The 23,849-nt window shown below is 37.2% G+C and overlaps 1 protein-coding gene across 2 annotated transcripts in view; it reads left to right on the forward strand.

Annotated features, from left to right (window-relative positions):
• Positions 1–1,261: 1,261 nt before the first annotated feature.
• LOC117413608 (glutamate receptor-interacting protein 2-like) overlaps positions 1,262–23,849 on the forward strand; it is a 95,412-nt gene continuing 72,824 nt past the window's right edge. Inside the window, exon 1 of one of the 2 annotated variants that reach the window (XM_058988773.1) lies at positions 1,262–1,331. In XM_058988773.1, the coding sequence (XP_058844756.1) occupies positions 1,277–1,331 (55 nt within the window). In that variant the 5' untranslated portion in view covers positions 1,262–1,276. Of the gene's footprint in view, positions 1,332–16,621; positions 17,140–23,849 lie in introns of those variants that run through there. The other variant, XM_058988774.1, reaches the window with a different exon arrangement.

A 23,849-nucleotide genomic window follows, 5' to 3' on the forward strand; every position in this document is an offset into this window, starting at 1 on the left:
TAAAACTGAACAGGAAGTGCGTTGAAACAAATATTTATAATCGTTTTGCAATGTTGTAATAAATCATGTAAGAAAATATATACTGTACATTAAACCCTTACAGAAAAGTTGATCGTAGTGCTCATAAGATGCTGCATTTAATTTGGTGTAGCATGGCAAATGAGAGCTTCCCAATTCGTTCATTCTGACTGCTTAGGTTTATGTACAGTTTCTGTAAAGCAATAGAATTAACATGTTTTTTTCAGATTGTATAATATTATCCTAATATTTGAATTGTGTCTTATTAATTGTAGAATCAAAATTGGGTTCAGGCTCAGCCCTAATCTACAGCATTACAAGTGTAGGGGATGGTGCTGGCCACTCAGTGCACCCAGTCCCTCAGTAGAAGAAAAGCTCTTATTATTTCAGACTGACACTTCATAGATTAACATTTTTGAAAAGTGTTTGTAAGAAATAACAGTAAAATACCACACAACTGTTTAGTGTGTGTTACACCAAAAACAACCTATAAATAAATTAATGCCAAGGAAGTATTGTGTCAATACAGTTGTAGCTTCCTCGCAGTTTCTCTTTCTCTTTCTCTGTTTCTCTGGTGTCCTATTCATGTGCGCCAGAACAAATTTTCACATAAGTCTGAGTATTATAATAGTAATTGTAATAGTGGCCTACCACCAGGATAAGGATAAAATAAATTGTCAATTCCCCTTTCTTCTGGATTTCTTTTGAGTTTTGGATGGAATAGAAGGAGCTGCCTGCTATTATAGGCTTTGAGAGGTTATTAAGAAAACGCTAAAGTGCACCAAAATGATTAATTAGACTGTCTTCAAGTCGAAGCTAAAATCCCACAGAACTCCTCAGTACTCCGCTGTATGGAGCAGTAGAAAGAAAGAGGGATGGAGGCTTATAAATATTGATTAGTATTCCTGTGCTGACCAAAAGAAATGAGAAGAAGCACTCAGATACGAAGCAGTCCTGAGCAGGAAGATATCTCTCTCTCTCTCTCTCTCTCTCTCTCTCTCTCTCTCTCTCTCTCTCTCTCTCTCTCTCTCTCTCTCTCTCTCTCTCATTGTGTTTCTTGTTGGCTGTATCTGTCTCTTGTTCATTCTCATTCATCACCTGAAACATGGAACTTCTCCCTGCTGGGGACACAGGGATTTGATTTAAAAAAAAAAAAAAAAAAACAACTCTGTGCTGTGCAATTAGCTTGTGTGAGGTGCTGCTGAGTGGCATGTGACTGAGTTCCGGATTTTTATAATGAGACTGTGAGAAGGAGGAGATGTTTACTGTGTCGTTGAAGTGCCGTCTGGGGGTCATCAGGCATCGGACTAAAGGTACTGTGTGCTGTAGAGGTTTCTTCATTAAAGGCCATCCCAAAAGGCATTACAAATGGGGTTCAGGGCAGAGCTGAAAGACAGCATGGGGATGGAGTTTGTTCAGGGGTACTGTACCTATTAGTTCATGAGATGTGTCTATGACTGTATTGTAAGAAAGGTGTCCTTTTAAAATGTCCTAGTTCCAATTCATTTCTCAAGTCTGTATCTATGGAAAGTTCTGGATGGATGGACAAGTAGAGAGAAAAAGACATTTTACAAATAAAATGTGCTTTATTGTTTTAAATGTGAAAAAACACCTTTTTTCCTTTTAAGGTGAAAAAAAAAGATTACATACTGCAGAAGCAATTCCAAATCTGATGATAAAAACCCATTTAAAATACACTTTATTCTGTTTACCCTAAAAGAAGAAATGGCTGTCAAAAAACGTATTAAGTCAAACATTTACATCAGTCTAAGGTAGTCTGTGGTGCTTGCACTACTTTTGTATTGCTAAGCATGCTGTCTTTCAAGACAATGCTTTTAAATATTCATGAAAACTTGAAAGCACAGAATAGATGCATTTGATGTTTTTAAACGATGTTAGTGTGTAAGTATGTCATTGATTGACATGGTGCAAATGTGCTATAAGAATGGTATTACCCCCCACCCAACACTATGATATCAGCTAAAGTCATTCTTACATAACTTGAAACTTGAAAATGTTTCAGCAGCAGAAACAGTCTGACTGACACCGGCAAGAATTCTTCCACACATACAGTGACCTTTAAATACGTCTCATCTATTGTAAAATTGCTCACAATATACTGCAGTTACTTATGGCAGGATTGGTATACAGTACTTTTAATGATGTCATCAGAGGTTTCAGTTGGGGAATTAAATAGTGGTATTTTACATTTTTGATGGTTTGCATTTATCTTTATTATAAAAGTACAAAAAAGAGACACTTGTTTTGAGAAGTATGTATAGCTATGACTTCACAAACTTATGGCTGTATCTTTATTTTAAGAGCATATGTAATTGTATTATTTAATACAAATAAATAATACTATTCATTTGAGGTCCTAATTCATTATTAACCCATTCTTTTCAAGCTAAACATGATTTAAATTGTGTTGTTGTTAAAATGTAGAAATGTCTTGCAATTGGTATCAGTGCAGGTCTTGCACAGCTATCAATAAAACTGATGATGAAATGCAGTTGTTACTAAGGGTTTCAGACCATATGGCTACCTTGTCCTGGCTCAGAAAATTACCTTTCTCTCTAAAACCCTCGGCTGTAGAGTATCTCTGAAAAATATGTCTTGGTTCTTAGTTTCTGCTGCAAAACACTTCAAGTGCAACGTATTTACATCATTGTAACACATTGGCTTGGCTTCAAAGGATGCATTTATAATGAATTGCAAATTAAAAATGGCCCCAATTAGAGTTCAGTCAGTATATCACTGCATTCAAACATGTACAGTAATCATAGAATTTTAAAATGGGCATGTCGTTATGTGTTTCACCCCAATCTAACACATCTGTCCTACACTACTGTACATTCATCTAAATGCATCCACATGTTCACCTTGCCAGGGTAAACATTATAAAATACCATGTGCAGTTTGATGCTTACTGATGCAAACTATGATACATGTTGCATGTCAATAGACTGCACTGGTACCACACTGAAAACGTATAAATAGTGTATTAGTCATTGTAAATAATTGTTTCCAGACTTGTACTGGAATGTAAGAACTTGGGGGATGGGGAAATGTAATCTATATTTCATATTGTTGTCACACGCGTTGATTTATGCCTTTCGAAGTATGTGCGTATTCCGAAGTGCTTTCATCGCTTTTTAATAAACAGCAGAAATGATAGATGGCTTTTGAAGTGACACAGGACATATAAATGACATTGACAGCTAATGGTTTTATCAAGCAGTCCCTTTTCTTTAATACTAATCTTTAGCACATGGAAATGTGGCAATCCCCCTGAGAAACAAGTGCCGGCACAAACAGCAGAGCCTCAAGGAGGCGTCTTCAGGGGCTGCTTTGTAGAACCGAAGTCAGGACGGCAGATGTGTTCGTAAGTTGGAGCTATCAGGTGGCATTAGATTGTTACTTTAATACAGTTGCTGCCATTTTATCTTTTTGCTTTTATGTCTGAAACTGTATGTGGCAAAGTGGTTAACAGTATGCAGGTGATCAATAAACAGACAGACAATTATAATCCAGGTGCAATGTTGTTTAATGGTTGTATTTTGTAATCCAAATGCCTGATGTCGAAAAACAGCAAATTATAACAATGTCAATGAGAAGCAATACAGCGGGATGTATTGCTTTATTTGTAATCTGCGGGTTGGCCCCGAAATAATAACTGTCCCGTTTAATTCACCCACATGTAAGACATACACAAACACAAACAACCGTCCACAGAGTGCGCTCTAGTGCTCGTGGTGAAAATACAGTACTTTAGTGCAGACAAAGTGCAGTGTTGTCCGGGTTTGTGCTGGCCTTTAGCGACAGCTCCTGGATCGTGTTTAGCCGTCTAAATAATCACAAACAGTATTATTCCGACATGACAATAAACAAACAAAACACTCACGATTTTCTCCCCACAAAACACAGGTCCTTCCAGGTTGTTCTCTAACCAAAACGAAGGAACAGATTACGTCGCTTCGTCCTCTATTTATACCGTCACACATGACCCCTCCAATCCGCAGCTGCCACATCATTTCCCTTCCAGGTCGATGAGTTAATGCACCGAAGCTCCGCCCCCTTTCTAAATGACCGACTTCCTTTTAACCCTAGGAATGAAGTGTCAGGCCAAACAGTCCAGGGTACTCAGGAGATAAGTTGGGGAACTTTTATGGAAGATCAGCTGGTGTTGCTGGACCAGTATGGGGCACTCTTCTGTCAGCCATATATTCACTTTCTATGTTGCACATACTTCTAGGAATTAGGGGGCATACTACCTGTAATACAGGAAGTGTGTGAGGAGGAAATACCAGAGATTACCATCAAAACTATAGCTTTGTGGTAGGATACATGTAAATGAGCTTCATCTGTGCCAAACTGAAAATACAGTTGGAAAAGTAAAATAATACAGGATGTGTGAAAATGTTGTTGAAATTTATACCTTAGGTCCCTGAGTAACTCATCTGGTAAAGACACAATCACATGGTGTGCAGGGTGAGTCATACGGTCAGTGGAGCGCAGGTTTGCGTCCTGGCTGTGTGAAGTTCCTTGGGGATTCTACAGGGAGCATCCCATTGACTCTCCCGCAGGTAAGGATGGAAAAATTGTCAGGGACTATTTCTTCTCAGCGTGCTACCGTGGACCCTACTGATCAGGTGCCCAGTGAGCTCAAAGCACACAGGTGCAGGGCTTGGCTTTTGTCCTCCAGTTGCTGGCAGCTCACTGACATCCGCTTGGGTGTAAAGAGGCTATTGACATGGTCGTGGGATCAGAGGACGCACACTGACCTGTTATGCGGAGCAGTGAGGGAACATAACTGGATATTCTAAATTGGGGAGAAAAAATAATTGGGCACACTAACTTACATCTTGAACTTATATATTCTCTTACGTGAACTATAAAAACAGTATATATTTTTATATTTTCTAAGATGGCTGCTGAGTAGTTCTCGTCTCATAAGTACAGTGTTTGCCATTTGAATTTTATGTTTCAATTACCATCCTATTGTTTCAGACCTAATTTGCTTCAAACAGGTTTTCCTTGAGAAGCTCTGAGTGGAATTTACATTAGCTGTTCGAGCATAGCAATTTGCAACATGGGAAATAGATATTTTTATCAGGTACATTTACACTAAAACAGCTTATTACAGGATGTAAATCAAACCAAGTACCACGACTAACCACTGCAGGGAAATATAAGGATTAAAATATCAGATGACCTTGATCAATTTAACTCTTATCCACCTTTAGCCCATCCCCTTACAGTATGTCAGTTTGATAGTTATAGAAACACAGAGACATTAATAAAAGTTTGAATGGCACATTTATTGTTGAAAAAATATATACAGTAAACTATTAGTTTGTCGTGCCCCCACACCAATGTATTCCTTTTTGAACAAAAATAAGATTAGGATTTTCTTTTTGTTTCATTGCTATGGTTTCCTTTAGTAATATAAGAGCTGAAGAAATTGTAATATTTATATTTTATTGGCCTTGCATTTAGAGAAAGGGAAACTATTGCTATTTACAATTCATAAATGGAGTTTCTAAAAATATGTAAATATCATGTACATGTTACAATTATTTTGGTTAAATGGAAAATATCTTGAGCAAATAGTTGCATTATTTTTGAGCATAATAAATATTGAGAATCTTTATCATTTAGACAGTTTTAAAAAAAAGAAGCAATAACTAACGGAGATATCTCCAATTTAATTGACATGGTATATATGATTTTCTTGGGAAATGGAACAGAATAATTACAGATTGATATACTGGATTGCAATGCTTCTATCTATAATTTAGTCCTTGTGGAGAATGGGCCTGTACATTTCATGTAAACTTCCAGCGCCACTGTTTAAGCATGTTTTTTAATTGTACAGCTCTCTGAAGGGTGCTCTATAAAATAAATGATGTTGTTTTTGTTATTAGTTCCCCAGTCCTTGTTCATATTTATTATATGTTTCTGATTTAAGTGTATACTATTTAGCTTTCTTCATATAAAATGTAATTCTAAGTTTTTTTTTAAATATAATAAAAGCATTGTCCAGTTGTATAATCAAGCATTGTACTCCTGCACTCACTTTGTTAATATGGATAGTCTTCACAGAAAATGAATCCCTGACATACATCCCAAATCTGTCATCTTTTAAAGCATTATTTTTCAGGAAACAGGGACATAAATTATTGTTTCCATGACTTCAACATCTATTATGCATCCACTTGGCTATCATTAAAAATAATGGAAGCATAGTCCTTGTTTCAAAGAGGATGTCTAAGAGCTTTCTAATGTAAAGATGTGAATCCCAGTGCATGTTAGAAATAAAGAGTTCTTTAAAAATGAGCCACCATGTATGCTGAATGACACATGCCTTTTATTAGAAGGTACGTACAGTATATGGTTCATACACATATTAATTCTGTTAGACTATACGTCTGCAATGTGGTACCTATGCTGGTTCCAAAAAAATATAGGCAGAATTTGAATACAATACAAGATTAACAGTACAAGTTAATTTTAAAATCTGGGAACTCCTTATAAATCATAAATAAGTACATGAACAATTAACTATCGTACTGTGCATCTTCAATTTCACACAGAATACCCCCGGACTCTGCAGGTTGTAGATTAGTTTTACTGATTGCTTCAGGAGCATCCACCCTTTGATTAGCATCTGTTGTACAGAGAATAATATTTCATCCTGACTGAACAGCAATTTGGCAAGCTTATAGTGACTTCAAGGCAAGGATTAAGGTAAAGGTTTGAAGTAAGATTGTAAAATAAAGATTAGGTTTATGTGTAGATGTTCCTGGAACATTTGGCTTAGGGCAAGTCCACAATTTCACATGCAGACACCCCTGAATGAATGAGTGATCACCTCACACCAAGTATAAGCTGAAAGTCTATATTTTCAATTTTTAATGATTATGCATAATACATTTCTCCTTGCGCATGTGTAGATACAACTGCCATTTACTGCACACTGCAGGTTTTTTGTAACTAAATTAAATAATGCACTTACAGTTCTTACATGAAGGAAAAACACTGTTCCTTATATATTAAATGAAATATTAAATCATATAATAAACATAAAACTGCTGCTTATACAGCAACTGTTATCTAGTAGATACAATGGAGTAAATAATAATAATAATAATAATAATAATAATAATAATAATAATAATAATACACTTGACTATTCAAAGGACAGGAGCAAGGGCTGCATGGAACCTCAGGATTTGAAATAGGAGAAAAGTGCTTTGTGACTTAGAAAAGATGACAGGGTCTCCCTGGCTCACGAAGAACCGTCCTGGTGGAGGACAAGGCCAGCACGGCTCAGCCTCTAAGGTTGGGGAGTGAGTTTCACTTGCCCCCCAGAGGGAGACCGTTGCAGAGGTGGAGCGGTATATTGGATGGAGGAAACGAAAAAGCAAGACAGAGAATAAGGACGTGACTTGGGGTTTAAACAGGGGAGGAGCCCATGCGCCTGCCTCCTGAACCACACAAAAGGTTACAAATAAACTTTAACATCAAACTTCTGAAACAGTGAAGCTCTTATTTCCAGCTGCATGCACCATCTTATTTAGTAGTAGCATCTACCAAAAAAATACATGACTGCATTTTCGTCACTGTCTGACTCAACACTAAACACTACATCTAGTTATAAAAAATATACAGTATATGCCGTCCCATAGACTTTAATGTTAATGGAATTCTGATATTAGCAAATGCACGCCGCTTACTGACATTATTACTAGTTGCCAGTGCTACAGAGCGCACTTGCATGATATATGCACATACTTCATGCAGCTTTTATAACACACTTCACAACTGCGTATTTCTGGTGGACTGAGGCTGAATCATGGCTTTCAAACTGGCTACGAAGCTGCACGCAAAATTGAGAAATTTACAGTGGGAGGTGGTACATTTTATAAAGCAGACAACGTTGGACAATTTCTTATTTTAAAATTGTGTTCTTTAGTATTGATTTCAAGTACACCACATATTTTTTATGTTTGCTTTACTCATTGTAAGGACAATTGTACATCGTTGTGCAGTACTATTTAAGCCTACTCCTTTTTTTGTTTTACACATGTGTGAAGTAAACAGTTCTATATAAACAGTTTGTTGTTCTCATGTTCATTTTTTAACACTGTAACATTTAAAACGCATGTATTTCAGTGCCATATTTGTACAACTACAGTATATATCGTTCCATATAAATGCTCTTGAAAACGGGTGCCTTTCGATATTGGTAACTTTCAGTTAATGACATATTTTTGCTGGGAACCGAGAGGTTGTTAATAAGCGGCATCTACTGTATATGTTTTTGATATTTAATTACCCCCACGGCCACTAGGGGAACAAAGTGTGACTTCGTCCTGTAGGAAAGGACCGCTGTGGCTTTAAGAAGCATTGTGGTTGTAGCCTTGACAAAGTAAATTCAAATCCTTTTTTTTTTTTTTAACATATTATAATGTGTCTTGATTTTCTTTTGTTTTGTAACTATCACCTTTTTACAACTCATCCTATTTTGTGGTGAAAGATTTAATCGGCAGCAATTAGTGAGCTGCATGTTTTCTTTAATTACTTTTTTTGTTTAATTTAAGACCGTAATGTTTAGCTTTTTTATAATTTTTTTTTCTTGAAATGACACATTGAACGTGAATTGTTTAATATACCGAAATGAGTAGGCTTCTTCTCAGTTTTTCTTTTCTCTACTGATTTTGTATGTATCTGCTTTCATCTTTGGACTGTCTCTTGCGTGTCTCATTGTTTTTGGTGAACTGCATAGATTGGTGGGTTGTATGTGTATTCCTCCTGTGGGCTTTTTTGTTTGAATCCGGTTTACAGGAACATTTTCTGTAGCATCCCTTTTGTAGTTTATATTCAGAGCTACTGCTTCCCATTAAGAAGGCTGGTATTCTTTATGAAATCAGCTGTGTGATATACATGATGATTAGCAATGACTTATTTATAGATCTGTTGCAAAGCATGAAGGGCTATAATCATACAACATTACTTGAGGTCCTATGCATTTACTGGCACATTAATACTTTATGAATATGCCCCGCAGTGGGAAGTATTGTAGCTGCTCCCCAGAACTTAAATAGTTCCATGGTTGCTTAGGTTAGAGAGAGAAGGGGAGAGAGAAAAGGGGTGTTTACTCTGTATCTGAACAGTAGTAGTTCATTAGAGGGGCATGAATGTGGGGAAGCATATCCGTGTTACACAGTCCAATGCTTCACCTGTGAGCTTCAGTCCACAGTGCAATGCTAATAGACTTCCTCCCATCACTTCCTCTCTGTCAGCTTTGAGAAGTCTTTTGAGAAACTGTTTTTTTTTTTTAATAGTTAGAAAGCAAATAGTGAATAAAGCAAAAACAACAACAGAGAACAACTGAGAACACATACAACAGGATATTAAACAGCTAAGAAATGAAATAATCGGAAAATGTAGACGGGATCAAATACATATTCAGCAATAAGTTCTTCCTCATCCCTCAGATGCTGTTATTTTCTTGTAGAAGGCTGGCCAACCTGAACTAATGCTGAAAATGGTCCACTTTGGTTAATGAAGCTGTTCTCTTGTATTTGTCAAATGCATCACCAGAGGAGGGCAGAAAATGAATAACAAACAAGTTAAGTATAGCAATTCAAAAAGCCCTGCTTTGCGCTGGGTACCAGACCCTGTTGGACTTTTTAATTGCTTGGATTTCGCTGCTGTTAATACACGGTTTCTTTTGTAATGAATTATTGAATCTGCGCTCTCGAGAAAATGGAAATGATATCAGCTCTTGTTTTTGCTGAGATTTACATCCTGCTGATTTACTGCAGGCCGGTTATGGCATTTTGAATGAGTTATGATGGGCTCTTTGTTCATATCATCAAAGCATCACTTTTAAATTATATTCCCTTTCTGTCTTTGTGTCCAGTAACAAAAAGGTTGAAGTGACAGGCCTGTCTTTTAGGGCCAGCTTGATGCAGGCAATGAACTGCTGAGGAAGATACAATCTCCCTTAAATTCTACTGTTTTCAGATTTAGGTTAGAGCAATCACAAGGACCATTACCTAAATGGGAGATAGTGAGTATCTAATGACTACTTGTGAAATATCATCGTTTCAGCTCCATGACTGACTAATCTGTTACTACTAATCTATTATAGTGTATCCCTGCCAATGGGGATATAGTGGAGGATATCCAATTGTAATAAATGGCACCACAAGTTATTGAAAGTATCAGAAACTGGGGATATGTGGAGTCTGTTTGTCTTTATGTCAATTTTAAATGTATAGTATTTTGAGAAACAGTTATTCAATTTTGATGACATTTGATAAGGACTTTTTTGTTACATGTTATTTGGACCATTAACATCTAGGGATATATGGAGTCACCTGTTTGTCAGTCTGTCCTTCATTTTTGCATATGCAAGAGAACAGCCAATTTTGATGAATCTTTGCAGTCAGTGGGCAGTTCTTAAATAATTCGCTCAGGAGCTTACACCAGGCGTTCAGAAAGACTGCACAAAATGCTGATCAGGAAAAATGTTAAAAAAATGGTGAATCAATAGGGATTTCTTTGCAGCAAATTTGTAACTAATTAGAATTGATAACACCGTGTAACAATTTTTTATTTTTTTTTGGTTCCTGGGTAGTAAGTGTTATTTCCTAATTGCTTATGCCTCAAAAGTATAGAAAATTGCAATTATTCCCCACAAACTTTGCTTTTGTGACCAGGACAGTGATATTTTGAAATTTACCTATTTCCAATGAGAAAACGGGCAAATTTGTGTCTTTTCGTTCACATAAAGTCAGAAAAAAACAACATATGAATCCAAATTAACATGTATTTATACTAAAGTAATACAAAAATGACTACAAAAGATTTAGAAGTGAGTAGTTTTTCGAGATTTACGATTATACTGTGAATCACTTTCACAAATCAGCCCCCAAATGTAATCTCCCATCATGTTCTCGTTATACTGTCCTTGGTAGCGGCGTTCAAAGTCCAGTATATCCTGGTGGAAGCGCTCGCCTTGCTCCTCCGAGTACGCTCCCATGTTCTCCTTGAATTTATCAAGATGAGCATCAAGGATATGGACTTTGAGGGACATCCTACAGCCCATTGTGCCGTAGTTCTTCACCAGAGTCTCAACCAGCTCCACATAGTTTTCGGCCTTGTGATTGCCCAGGAAGCCCCGAACCACTGCGACAAAGCTGTTCAAAGCCGCTTTCTCCTTACTAGTGAGCTTCTTGGGGAATTCATTGCACTCCAGGATCTTCTTTATCTGTGGTCCGACGAAGACACCGGCTTTGACCTTTGCCTCAGACAGCTTAGGGAAGAAGTCTTGAAGGTACTTGAAGGCTGCCGACTCCTTATCTAGAGCTCTGACAAATTGTTTCATAAGGCCCAATTTGATGTGCAGTGGTGGCATCAGCACCTTCCGGGGGTCCCAGCCATACTCATCATACTTTAAGGCGTCCAGCAAGGTCCTGATGCTGTTGTAATCCTCTTTGAGGTGCACCGAGTGAGCCAGGGGAAGAGACAGGTACTTGTTACCATTATGGAGCAGCACGGCTTTGAGGCTCCTGGATGAGCTGTCAATGAAGGACAGTATAACGAGAACATGATGGGAGACTACATTTGGGGGCTGATTCATGAAAGTGATTTACAGTATAATCGTAAATCTCGAAAAACTACTCACTTCTAAATCTTTTGTAGTCATTTTTGTATTACTTTAGTATAAATACATGTTAATTTGGATTCATATGTTGTTTTTTTCTGACTTTATGTGAACGAAAAGACACAACTTTGCCAGTTTTCTCATTGGAAATAGGTAAATTTCAAAATATCACTGTCCTGGTCACAAAAGCAAAGTTTGTGGGGAATAATAGCCATTTTCTATACTTTTGAGGCATAAGCAATTAGGAAATAACACTTACTACCCAGGAACAAAAATTGTGTTACATAATCATTGAGGAATGGTCACGTATCTCTCCTGGCTTCTCTGGCTCCTCATGGTGGCCATTGTCAGTATTGAGACCAATGCTCCTAATTTGCTATTCAGCCCTGGTTTGCAATTGTATCCATTTCAGTATGCGTTGTAACAGTCCATGTATTCTGTCAGTTTAACGGTTTGTCAACCCGTTCTCCACTGTTAGCTTTAATCCCACTGAGCCTTGCTGGTAGCTGCTTCAAATATTATGTTTATGAATGGGCATACTCTTTTAAACATTGCGACCTACATGGTATATTTGTGTTTCTTGCTATAATGTTTAATACAAAAATGATGGTATAATACTTCTGTTTTTTTTTTTAATTTTATTTATTTGACTATTGTCTTCCATAGCCTAAAGTGATAACCCTCAATTGTGACTGAGATATTTCAAAAGCAATAGTAGAGTTGCAAACTGTACGCCCCATTGTGTTTCTAACTAGAAAACTGACATAGTCAAGTGGGACAAAACTAGTGTCATGGATATTACCCTTTTTATATAAAAGTGGAGTATATGTTAGATTTGATAAATTGAAATATGTTCATAAATATTGGAGATCCTGATACTAATGTGATGCAGCCATCTTTTTTCACATAGCTTAAATCAGATAGAAAATCACCCTATAAAATATACATACTGTATATAGGGAGGCAAAATATATGTATATTATTCCTTCTTCCTGTATATATACAATACACTTATGTATGTGTAGAGTATATGCAGAGCATTGTCAAATGACAGACTGGAATGAGGAAACCTATTCAGTGCCATGCAGTTAGGATTCTGCTGGCAAAGACAAGGTAAAGTGAGGTATAGCGAAGAATGCAAATAACTCAATATAGGAGTAACAGAACCCATAAAACACTCACAGTGATTGCAAACATCATAAAAAGTGCAATAGAAATATTTTAAATCAATTACAATTACATTTAATGCTACTTTAATGAATTATATATGCCACACACATTTGATCACCAGTCTAGAAGGGAAGTCTAATACCAAACGTCGAAAGTGAAATCACTGTATTAATTTGTAATGGCAAATGTCAAGTGGTACAGTACTGACCGACTTCAGTGAGGGTGCCGCGTGTCAGTCCAGCCTGGACACAGCAGAACAAATGTGAGAAAGTAAGATAGTTGTATTTGTTTAAATGTTGAAGCTCTGAAGAGTGAGGCGTAGAGAAACCCCCTTTGCTGTTCACTAGATCACGGAGAGAGACATAACACTGCCGTTCCCTCATGACTGCTCTTACTCCTGCAGCTAATACATCCTAATAAATTATCTATGGAGACGGGCTAAGATTTCTTTCATCTTTTTTGTATTTTATTGAACTAAACTGTCTAACCGCAGAGCAGTGGGGAGTCAGATCCTCTCCTTCTCGCACTGCACATCTACATTTTGTTTTTCTCAAATTTGAGATCCGGGTGGCTGAAATCCACAGAGGGGATTGATGTCTTTAATAGAGAAAATGCATTATGCATGATTGTTAACCCCTGCATTAGCTAACATGTATTCATTGGTTGGTTCCCCTTACAAAGAAACTCTAAACTCTGGTATGGTTGTGTAGTATCTGCACTGAACACACTGGAGTCCCTGCAGCATTTCCACCAGTTCTAACCCCAGTGGTCTTGAACTCCCCTCTGTCCAAATATCTATTTAAACCAACTTTTTCCAAGTTCATAAAAGCAGTGCTGCTGCATTCTACAGTGCCCTATAGTAATCCATAAAGGAAATATTATGAAAATATACATACATATTTGCTACACAATTTCTTATTACAATTACTACAGGATTCAATTGTAATGCTGGAGTCATACACATATAGTACAGGGAAGTATACTATTAGGAACTAAAAAATATATATATAAAAGTTGGTCATGTAATTAAAATTAGAACCACATACAAAGTTTGTAATTTTCAATGGTAATGCAGTGGCACTAATGGTATATTTCAGTTAAATGACAATACAGTCGTTCAGAACTAGCCTTATAAAGGTTTACCAGAGTACATTTGCACAGTAAATGACCAGTTTTCCCATGCCTTTCCAATACATTTGCCATATTTTTGTATATGCTTTACCATACCTCTCTGGGTTTCACAGTGCTTCCCTATGCTTTACCATGCTTTCACTGTTCTTTATTACACTTTGCATTGATTTTATTATGGTAAGCTTTTATATGGTTAATGGGGACAGGAGAACCAATAGGGAGAGCTGCAGTGGTAACATTTTCACATTTTGTTCAAAACCATTGTGTTGCCATTGCTGGTTATGCTAAAATAAAAGAAAAAAGAAAAAAAAGAAAAATCATGGTACAGTAATATAAAGAATCCCAAGGCTCTTTTTTTCTGTAAATGTTGTTCATTAAATTTTATTTTCACTGCACCTTCAGGTTTTCCTTTTTTCCCTCTGATCAGTCCAGCGATAATCTCATTCGAAACATTCCGATTAGATATATACAGCGCTCCACACATCCCTCTTTATGTCAGTCTGTCAAGTTAAGTTATAATGTTTACAAAGGTCCAGCATTTCCAAGACATAGCTTAACCTCTGAGGCAGGCACTTAGGAGTAAATCATCGTGATTGATTTAGAAGATACACATTCTGGAGGAATGACTTAATTAGCTCAGCGGTCAGCGTGATACTTTTACTGGGAGAGACGCACAGGAGAACATATGGAGCCGTATAGGAAATATGAAATTGCAAAGTCATCTCACCAGTAGGTTCTTGGATGCTTTCGTTAGCAGGAAAACTAAGTATGAAATAAGTTCCGTTCTGTAAGGTTAATAGCATTAGAAACTGTAAATCCTGAGTGAGTGAAACTGAGATATTCCGTGTGTACCATGTGTATCCACTTAAGCTCTAAATCTATGCCATGATGTGTCAAAGCTGTGATCAGAGCAACCCAACAGCAGCTACAAGAAGTGTACACTGCCACATTGTTTTAATCTCTGACCATCAATGATGGAGTTCTTTTTCACTTACTTTATGTTCACAAACCATTCAATTAAATGAGCCACCAGCCTTACAATTTTGTTAAACAGAATTTCAAAAGCATACATTAATAAACAAAAGCAAATGTTCTACCTTTAGAACATTTGTTTCAAATGCAATTGCTCCTAAGATTATGATAAATAATAATAAACACGATAAACACGAAGAATAGAATAATGTTTGTATCTCTTTACATTGATCTCTTTCTGAGATAGAAGATATTAATGAATCCTTTACTAAAACCACCTTACAATAAGAGGGATCATGGCTTCACTGAATGTGTTATGTGAGAATGGTTCAGTAAATGATTAAAGCCTTGATTGTTTCTATTATGTTTCATTTTCTTTAACTGACCCAGTCATTTCTCTACGCTTACTTGTTCTGTTAAGTGAGGTGTAATTCATGTGTATTGTTGGTTCTGTTATTATGCTGTAAATACATAAAAGGGACCTAATTAATGCCTGTCTGCTTGTCATGCCTGTTTTGAAGTTCACGCTGTATATGGCTTTAGAGAACACCAGTGTGGGCAGACAGCAAGGTAGGATACTGACAGATTAAGACCATCTATTTTGGTAATAGTATCATACTAAAAATGCTTTGCCTAGTTTTTTTTTTTATTCATATTTAAATGACAGTTGTTAAGATTATCCCACACAATGACAATTTAACTGTATAGCGTTCGCGTATAATCATATGGTAATCATTGTAGTTCCTCCACAAACTTTCAATTCCCCTTGGCCCCTTGTTCATCTATATAGATAGAGTATATTTTCTTAGTGATTTAAACTGTGGGCCCTGGGTCCCCCCCTCACTTTAACCTCTGGCTACTGTGCTGTAGTAATTAGCTAACTGCTTAGGTTAAAACCACAGACATGTCTTCTATGGTTTATAGTTTTTGGTTTGTGCATACAGTATAAATATTCAAAAGAATGTAATTATTGAGTAGATCTTTTCAACCCTTTCAACTAAGGGCTTCAGGTGTTTTAGCTGAAGGCTATGTTTTTTTTCTTTTTTTTTCTTTTTCTCTGGCAACCCCCAAAACGGAAGCATACAGTACTCTATAGACTTGACATACAAATGCAATACAAATAGATTAAACTACCTTTGGAGATTTTGACAAACAAGCCAATAAACAATAGTGCTCTACAGTGGAATATGGCCGGAAGGGAGACTTTAATCGTGAAAGTTGAATCAGCAGTGCGTTTGAAACAAACCCAAGCCAACATTCTATCGATTCAAAAATCATTTGTTCAAAACTTAACTGCTGCTTGTATTCAAATCCTTAATTAATTTGACATTCAAAATGCCTTCCATGGGGGGTTAAATAGACACATTATCATCAATAATTCTTAAAATTACATGAAGAAAAGGAGGGTAGTACACGTTTTATTTTCAGACGATTTTATTGAAACTCTACCATTGGGGGCTTTGTCTTTTCCAACCTTAAAGTGTATTTCATTACAGCGAAAAGAAAATATTGGTCGAACACTATATGCATTATCAAGTTACTATTCTTTGTGAAAAGTAGGCTACCTGTAGTTTATGCAATTTCGTTTGAGCTCGTTTATCTCCGCCTGTTGTACAACACAACTTAAAAATGGGCCAGCAGAAGTCCCAAAGGAAGGTTCAAACAGCATTTTGCATAAAAAATCAAATCAAATAAAAAAAATAAAAATAAAAAAGTAATCTTACAATTTACAGCAACGCCATTCGTTATAGCTTATTTAGGCTAAAACACGAAAACGCCTCGGGTGGCCAGTGGTCAAAGATATGTTCAAAGGAGATAGAAATACGTTTATTTTTTTATGTTTTAGTTCCTTGGCGATCGGAGGGGAATGTGTGTGTAACTAGAGCTGTAATTATTAATGAAGATTACTGATTAATGGGAACACATTCATTTCGGCGGCTCATTCCCCAGGTGTGCTTTGCTTCATTAGTTTGGCGAGCTATCGGGGGGTAAGAACAGATTTTGTGGGACGGCCGAAGAATTCGCTGGATACTGGAAGCGACACTGTGTGTATGAGTTAGCGATATTTTAACGAGAAAGGAGCTACAGTTTAAGCGGTGTTGGAAAGAGGGAGTAAGGGGAAAGAATGCACTTCTTGCAAGCACACTTCAAGAGGAAAATCTTTAAAGGTACCGGTTAAGCTAATTGGTTTATTTTTTTTTATTACGTTCTATTTAGTTGGATTTGAACCCGCTTCCTGTGTAGATGCAGTGTTATTAAATGCATATGTTTCCTCCCCCACTCAGGATTTAGGTGCATGCGGCTATACTTAATATGTGGAGAGATATAGATACAGTAACTACTTTGCAACCTCTCGACAAGGCATTTACGACGTCGAGGTTGATTAACTTTGGAGGTGAAAAAATAATAACTATTACTAATGGGAGTTACTGTGGTTGCACATGTGACACTTTTGCCAATAACCGCATGTACTGTAAGCAAATCGATGTTTTTGTCGTGTTTAACAGTAATGGGGTTGCTCTTGCCTAGCGGTGTTCTGTTAGTACTGTTTTATGAAAAACAGTTCTGGCACAACACTGCTTATTTTGTATACTAAAAATGGTTTTGTCATCCAGTTAAAACTCGCAGCATGTAATAAACATATTTTAAATGTGGCGAATGTAAAGTAATTTTTAACATGTTGGCATGGAAAATAGAGTATGCTGCAGGCTTGTTTCTTGCAGGAGGTGTCTGTTTACAGTCCATTGATTATAACGGGGCTCCAACCCACTGAAATGAAGCTGACCTTAAACAATATACTGGTTCGTATGACTGATGGGCATGATAGAGACAAAACAGCGGGGTTGGAAAGTTTGCTGCATTCTGAAATGACCTGGTTATATTCTTGCTGTGGCAGCACGGTTTGTCAGGTTTCAGGACACTAATGCAAATGTCATCGTTTTAATCCCACTGTATCCAATAAGCCCACTGGGAATGGTAGAAGTGGCACTTAACCTGTATAAAGCTGTCTCACTGTGTTTGGTCATCACAGGGCTGGAATCACACTTTGATTGGTTGATTCTTCATCTAATCCACTTCTGTGAAAAGGTTGTTGCCAGTATTCTCCTGTGCATAAAATAAGTCTTGATCCCAGAAAACACCAGATTCTTTATCATACTCCAATTCTGATAAAAGAGAGAGGACATTCCTTAGAAAAAAGTCTGTAGAAAAGCCTGAAGTTGGTTCACACACTGTGAATGTAGCTCACAGTATCTGACTTTGGATGGTCTTGCAGTATACAGTAGCTTGAAGGCTATATCTTGGGAACCACTTGTCTGATTTTGATGAAACAATGCAGTGCAAATGGGTTTTATCTTGAAGCTATTCTTCAGGTTTTGTTCAGGGGATGTTGGTAATGGTGATGTAATGGGATCTCCAATGTGTTATACTACTAATGTGTTTGGATTAAAATAGATCAATGACCTATTAGTAATCCAGTGACTAGTCAGTGAATGCTGAAGGGTAATTGTATACAACTGCAATTAGGATCTGGTGCCCTTTTAATAGAAGGGTAAACATTACAGCAATATTTCTGTACATATCTTTAACCATTTCACCAACCCCTAATCATTGTGTATTTAAACTTTTAGTAGCTTCAAATGTTTTTTCCACTTTTGCCTTTTTATATTTTTTTGCAATTATGTTTGGGGGTTCTTTTCATCCAACATGGAGTTACACTTTATTTTTCTCTGTATCTTTATCTGTCACAATTCTAACTGCCTAGGACTGACTGATCAGCCCTCCTCATTCTATTCAAACAGTGTTCTATGTGTATTGACGTATCGTTTGAATGGAATGAGGAAGCTATTCCATGCAAAGCAGATAGAATTCTCTAGACAAGGTTAAAACCAGGCAAGGACAGCTATAGAGAAGCATGATAAAAACTCAATAATGGATTACGAGGACCCAGAATTACTCTCCATGATCGCAAACCTCATACAGTTACACCTGAATACTCTTTCAGTGTTCTTCACTTTTGACATGTTGGAAAGAGCCTCACGATTGAACAGGCCTCCAGTTCATGCTAGGTCGCAGGTATTGTTTTGTACAGATCACTCCACTCAACACATGCAATTGTGAGGGTCTGGAACCAACTCCCCAGTAATGTTGTTGAAGCTGACACCCTGGGATCCTTCAAGAAGCTGCTTGATGAGATTCTGTGATCAATAAGCTACTAACAACCAAACAAGCAAGATGGGCTGAATGGCTTCCTCTCGTATGTAAACGTTCTTATGTTCTTAATTAAAACAATTAATCATGCTACAGTTTTTCTTGGTGGACAAACAAGACTACTTGTGCTGTGTTTAAACTTTTTTTGTTTTTAAAGTTAAATATATATTTTAAATGACAGCTGAACTTGAAAAACGTGAGGGAGAAAAAAAACTTGTATTTAAGTAGAGCAGCTGTTTTACATCAGACATAAAAGTGAAGAAAATAAAGAATTTGGCTTCTCGAAGAGCAGAAGCTTTGGCAGTTTCAAATTATTTTCACTTGTTTGTTTTCCTTTGGTACCGAGCCATGCTGCTGAAGTTTGACAGACGTATACAAATTATTTTTTCTTCTATGTTTATTATGTTGGCTGATTCATTTAGGATGGATTTTCCCCACTTTTATCTATTAGAGCAATTCCATAATGACCCAGATGCTAAATGAACCCAGCAATAAAAAATAAAAAAATATTCCATTGAACATGAGCATGTACCTTATGTTTTAGGTTAGGCTGTTGACCACAAGAAGGCAGTATAGGACTACCACATGAGAGACCAAAGTGACCAGAAAGTTTCACGTGAAAGTGACACCTCCATATATCCCTAAGAATGTCCTTAGCAAGTTCTATCAATTAACCAATACTGTATTTCTCTCCATACACCCTCCCACATTTGCATACTCTCAAAAATGTATACTTAATGTGTCATCACAATTGGAAGTATAGTTCTTTTTTATTTGTGAGTGTTCTAGGATATTCTGAAGGCTTTCATCTTTTTTTTAAAAATTTTGCATACTTTTTGACTTTTTGAAAATCCTTTCTTTCTGCTGTCCCAAACGAGTTTCAATAATTGACCTCTTTACTGATTTCTGAATACATTTACCTGTCGGTGCACTGTCCCAATACTTATTTCCAGTTGGTTTATGTTCCCCTGTGCATAGTTTTTAGTGCTAGTAATTACAGCTGTAGCAATACTGTTTACATCTCTGTTCTAGCAAAGGAAGCAATACAGAACATTTTGTTATAAATGCTTCTGTTATATAAATACAAATGTTACACAAAACTCTCAAAGAATGGATGTGTCAGTGAAAAAAAAAAATACATATGGAACAACTTTTTGTATCAGATGTCTGCAGATGGCGGTCATGCTGTCGTATGTCTTTAGGCCAATGTGCCTCAAAAAAACAACAGGTTGGGCTTTGAAATAGACACTGGGGAGTCTACGGTCTACATGGCAGTTGGAGGGCCACATATGCGATTCGTGAACAGGTTCAGAACCCTTCTGTTGATGATTTGTGGATAGAGCTTGCTTTAACACCAAAAGGTCTGAAGTTCAAATCCCCCATCTCCATTGTGTTTGTGATAGTCATGAAGTTCATAGAGCTCTGGCTAGTTTCTGGCTTGTTCGAGCTGTCACATTTCCAGGTGATTTAGTGTGCGAACAGCAGGGTTTCACTTTTACACCTATTGCATGTAGAACTCAATTACAGTACAGACTTGCTCTAAATCATCATTAATAAGTTAAATCAGAGATTGTGCTGGGAGCCAGATTTATGCACAAACACAGCAGGAAATGCATACTTCAAAGCTTCAAAGTGTGTTAACAACCTTCTTTCATTTCAAGCTGGTGTGATGTAGCCTGGCATTGCAATCCCTAAGGAAAGTGTCCCAAGAAACACAAACGGTTTTAATGAGTGAAGTCATTAGCTTCCTGATTTCTTGTGGTGGTAATTTAGAATTGGATGAAATACTCTGGTTCAGCATCATTGAAGTATTTCAAGGGCAATAATTACAATAAACTTGGAGCGGAATAACTTTTGGATTTGATACCGTAGCTTACTTGCTGGTGTTCCTACATAGTAACTAATTGTTTTTAGAGAATTGTGAGTTAAGATCATCAGAAATGGATTCCTTGAGTGCAGCAAGTCTTACAGTCCGGCGAGTGCAGGTGAGAATTGTGCCTGTTCAAAGTTGCCAGTCTTCACAGGGGTTTCCAAAATTGGCCTGTCGAGCTCCAGAGGCTGGTAGCTCGACAATCTGCTCTTAAGTTAAGCTCCTAGGTGGAATTGTGTTGTTTGTGGAATCAGAAAATGCCCACTGACCTTCTGTTGTGGGGAATCACGGTGGTGAGGGACCATAATTGGACATTCTATATTGTGGAGAAAAAACAGGGCAGCATCTTTAATAAAAAAAAAAAAACAAACAAATTATTGCAATACCAGGCTATACGTGTGAAATGTTTTTTTGATAACCTGTCGTGTTTTTCTGTTCATTTTTAGTATGATTCTCATGAATACAATTTTGAAGTTAGGAAATTCACATTAGGCACAGGGAAGAACCTGTTTGTGATTAGAAATTGCTGATCTGGTGAATTCCCTATTGGGTTGTGATGAGACTTGTTCAGGACATTCATTAACAATAGAGTACCCGTGAGGTTACATTAATTAACCTTTCTATGTTTCTTGTGTCTCATTTGGAATTGGGCTGTGATCCCTCAGTATTTCATTTGGCCTTGTCTGTTTTTAGTTCTAAGAACCAGAAGCCAAAGGAATGAATTGTTATTGTTTATTAAGCATCATTGCGAGGAGACCTTTACAGTACTGCTTTATTCTATTCTATCTCAAAGTTCTGTGACTGGTGGTGTCCAAATTAAATGAACAATTTCACTGCTGCACTGTTTAAACCTCATGGGTAGATCAATGAAACAGATCTTTTTCACATTTCCATTTTGCTTTATGTTTACAAACCCTTCAATCTGATATGACATTCCCCAGGGATGCTTTGTTTTTTCTTCACAAAAAAATGAAACACTGACCCCTTTGGGTGAAAAGCTGCTACCCTTGGATTACAGTATTTTTGTTCATTGTGTGCCATAGAGCTTCTATCTGGGTTGAGGCCTGGGCTTTAGAGGTGGTAGTTTGATTTGCCTGGAGTCAGATGTTTTATCAGTGTTGTATTGCATGAAAGCTGACAGATCAGACTGAATGTCTTCAGTTGCAGTCAGCCATTCCGCCTCAAGCTAGGAATAAGTGATCCTTTTTTGTGTCATACTTGGGTCAACAGTCCAATTTTTAACCGCTAGCATGCCCCAGGGAAAAAAAGGATGATTTCCGGTTTTGTTTTTATGTATTCATTTAGATGTTTTTTTGTAATCCGAATTTTGGTTTTCAAACCAATTTGAAAAGCCCAATTTATATGTCTCTGCTGCTGCTGTCAAGCGACCCCCCCCCCCCCCCCCCTTCTCCCCTGCAACTAAACCTTGGAAGCAAGGTCCTAGCTTGACAGTCTCCACCTAGATTTGTTGGTCGTCCGACCAGTAGCGCCAAGGCCTCCACCCAAATCGGAAGCTCCGCAAAAATACGATTCACAACCATGCATGCATGATCTTGCACCCCAAATGGTGATGCTTTTACAAGGCACTTGCGACTCCATTATCTCATTTTAATAATACATTCCACTCATTCATATAAGACGTGTTAATTAGAACTGCGACTTCTTGAATACTGTAATATGAATGAAACATCTTGACGGTGGCAATTGAATTAATTTTATTCCCCTGCATCTGGGTGGCCAGTAATAACCCTTCACATCAACCAGGCTTTGCATATCATCAGCAGAGGGATTTAATTTCCTTTTGAGCTGCAGAAATCCCAATTTCATTATTTTGAGATCCTGAAATGCATACACTTCAAGTCTGTCTTTTTCGCTTGCAGCTTGGCCACAAAGGCTATTACTTTTCATTTTTTCAGAACTGGAAATCAAATAGATGGCAAGGGCTGTAAGAGATTGTAGTTATCAGGCTGGAAATATAAACATGTTTGAATTCATTGAAATGCAGTGTTATTTCTTTATATTGCCTTTCAAGTACAAACCTGGCAATAAGACTGAAATGTCATTCTACAGTATTTGAGAGGTCAGATTCCCATTGGCACATGGGTGTCAATCTTAATTTTACAGAGGGTTGTATTGTATGTTTTTATATTTGATTACTCAAATCTAAACTTTTTTTAGCCTGTTTTCATTTTTTTTCCCCCTTGACCTACAGTTGTGCTGGTAGATGACATGCATAACCTCCTCCTGCTACAAGTAGAGCTGGAGCATGGTCCATTTTTAAATTGAGATTGACATAAACCTCTCTAAATACAACATAGTTGGGTATTGCGTTACACAATATTGGCACAATGCATAAGAACAAAAGGGACTGGACTAATAATCGTCTAAATTCCTCCTTTACGAGTCAAATTCTGGTACAATTTTTACTTTTCTAGAATTGTGAATTCCATTAGCCTTTTTTGCTGATGGAGCACTGCTGTTCAGTAGCAAAAATACACTGATTTTACTATAACAGAGATACAACATTAGAACATGGTGTTGGAGCCTTTGATTCTTAATGGGAGAAGCATTGAACCTTTATCGGATTTGATCTGATGATGTGCAACGTCAAGTATTGTTCAGAGGCAATCAACAGCTTCTTCACTCTGCAGTCAAATGACTTGTATTTATATAATGCTCTGTCCTTCTAACTCAAATTCATTATTCCAAAGAGGATGCTGTGTTGCTGCCATGGAGTTCAAGGTGGGGAAGGTTAGCGGGTGTAGGGGAAGGCTTGAGCCATTCTCCAGATGAAACCAC

The sequence above is a fragment of the Acipenser ruthenus genome, chromosome 16, assembly GCF_902713425.1.
Source record: "Acipenser ruthenus chromosome 16, fAciRut3.2 maternal haplotype, whole genome shotgun sequence".
In the NCBI taxonomy this organism is placed as follows: domain Eukaryota; kingdom Metazoa; phylum Chordata; class Actinopteri; order Acipenseriformes; family Acipenseridae; genus Acipenser; species Acipenser ruthenus.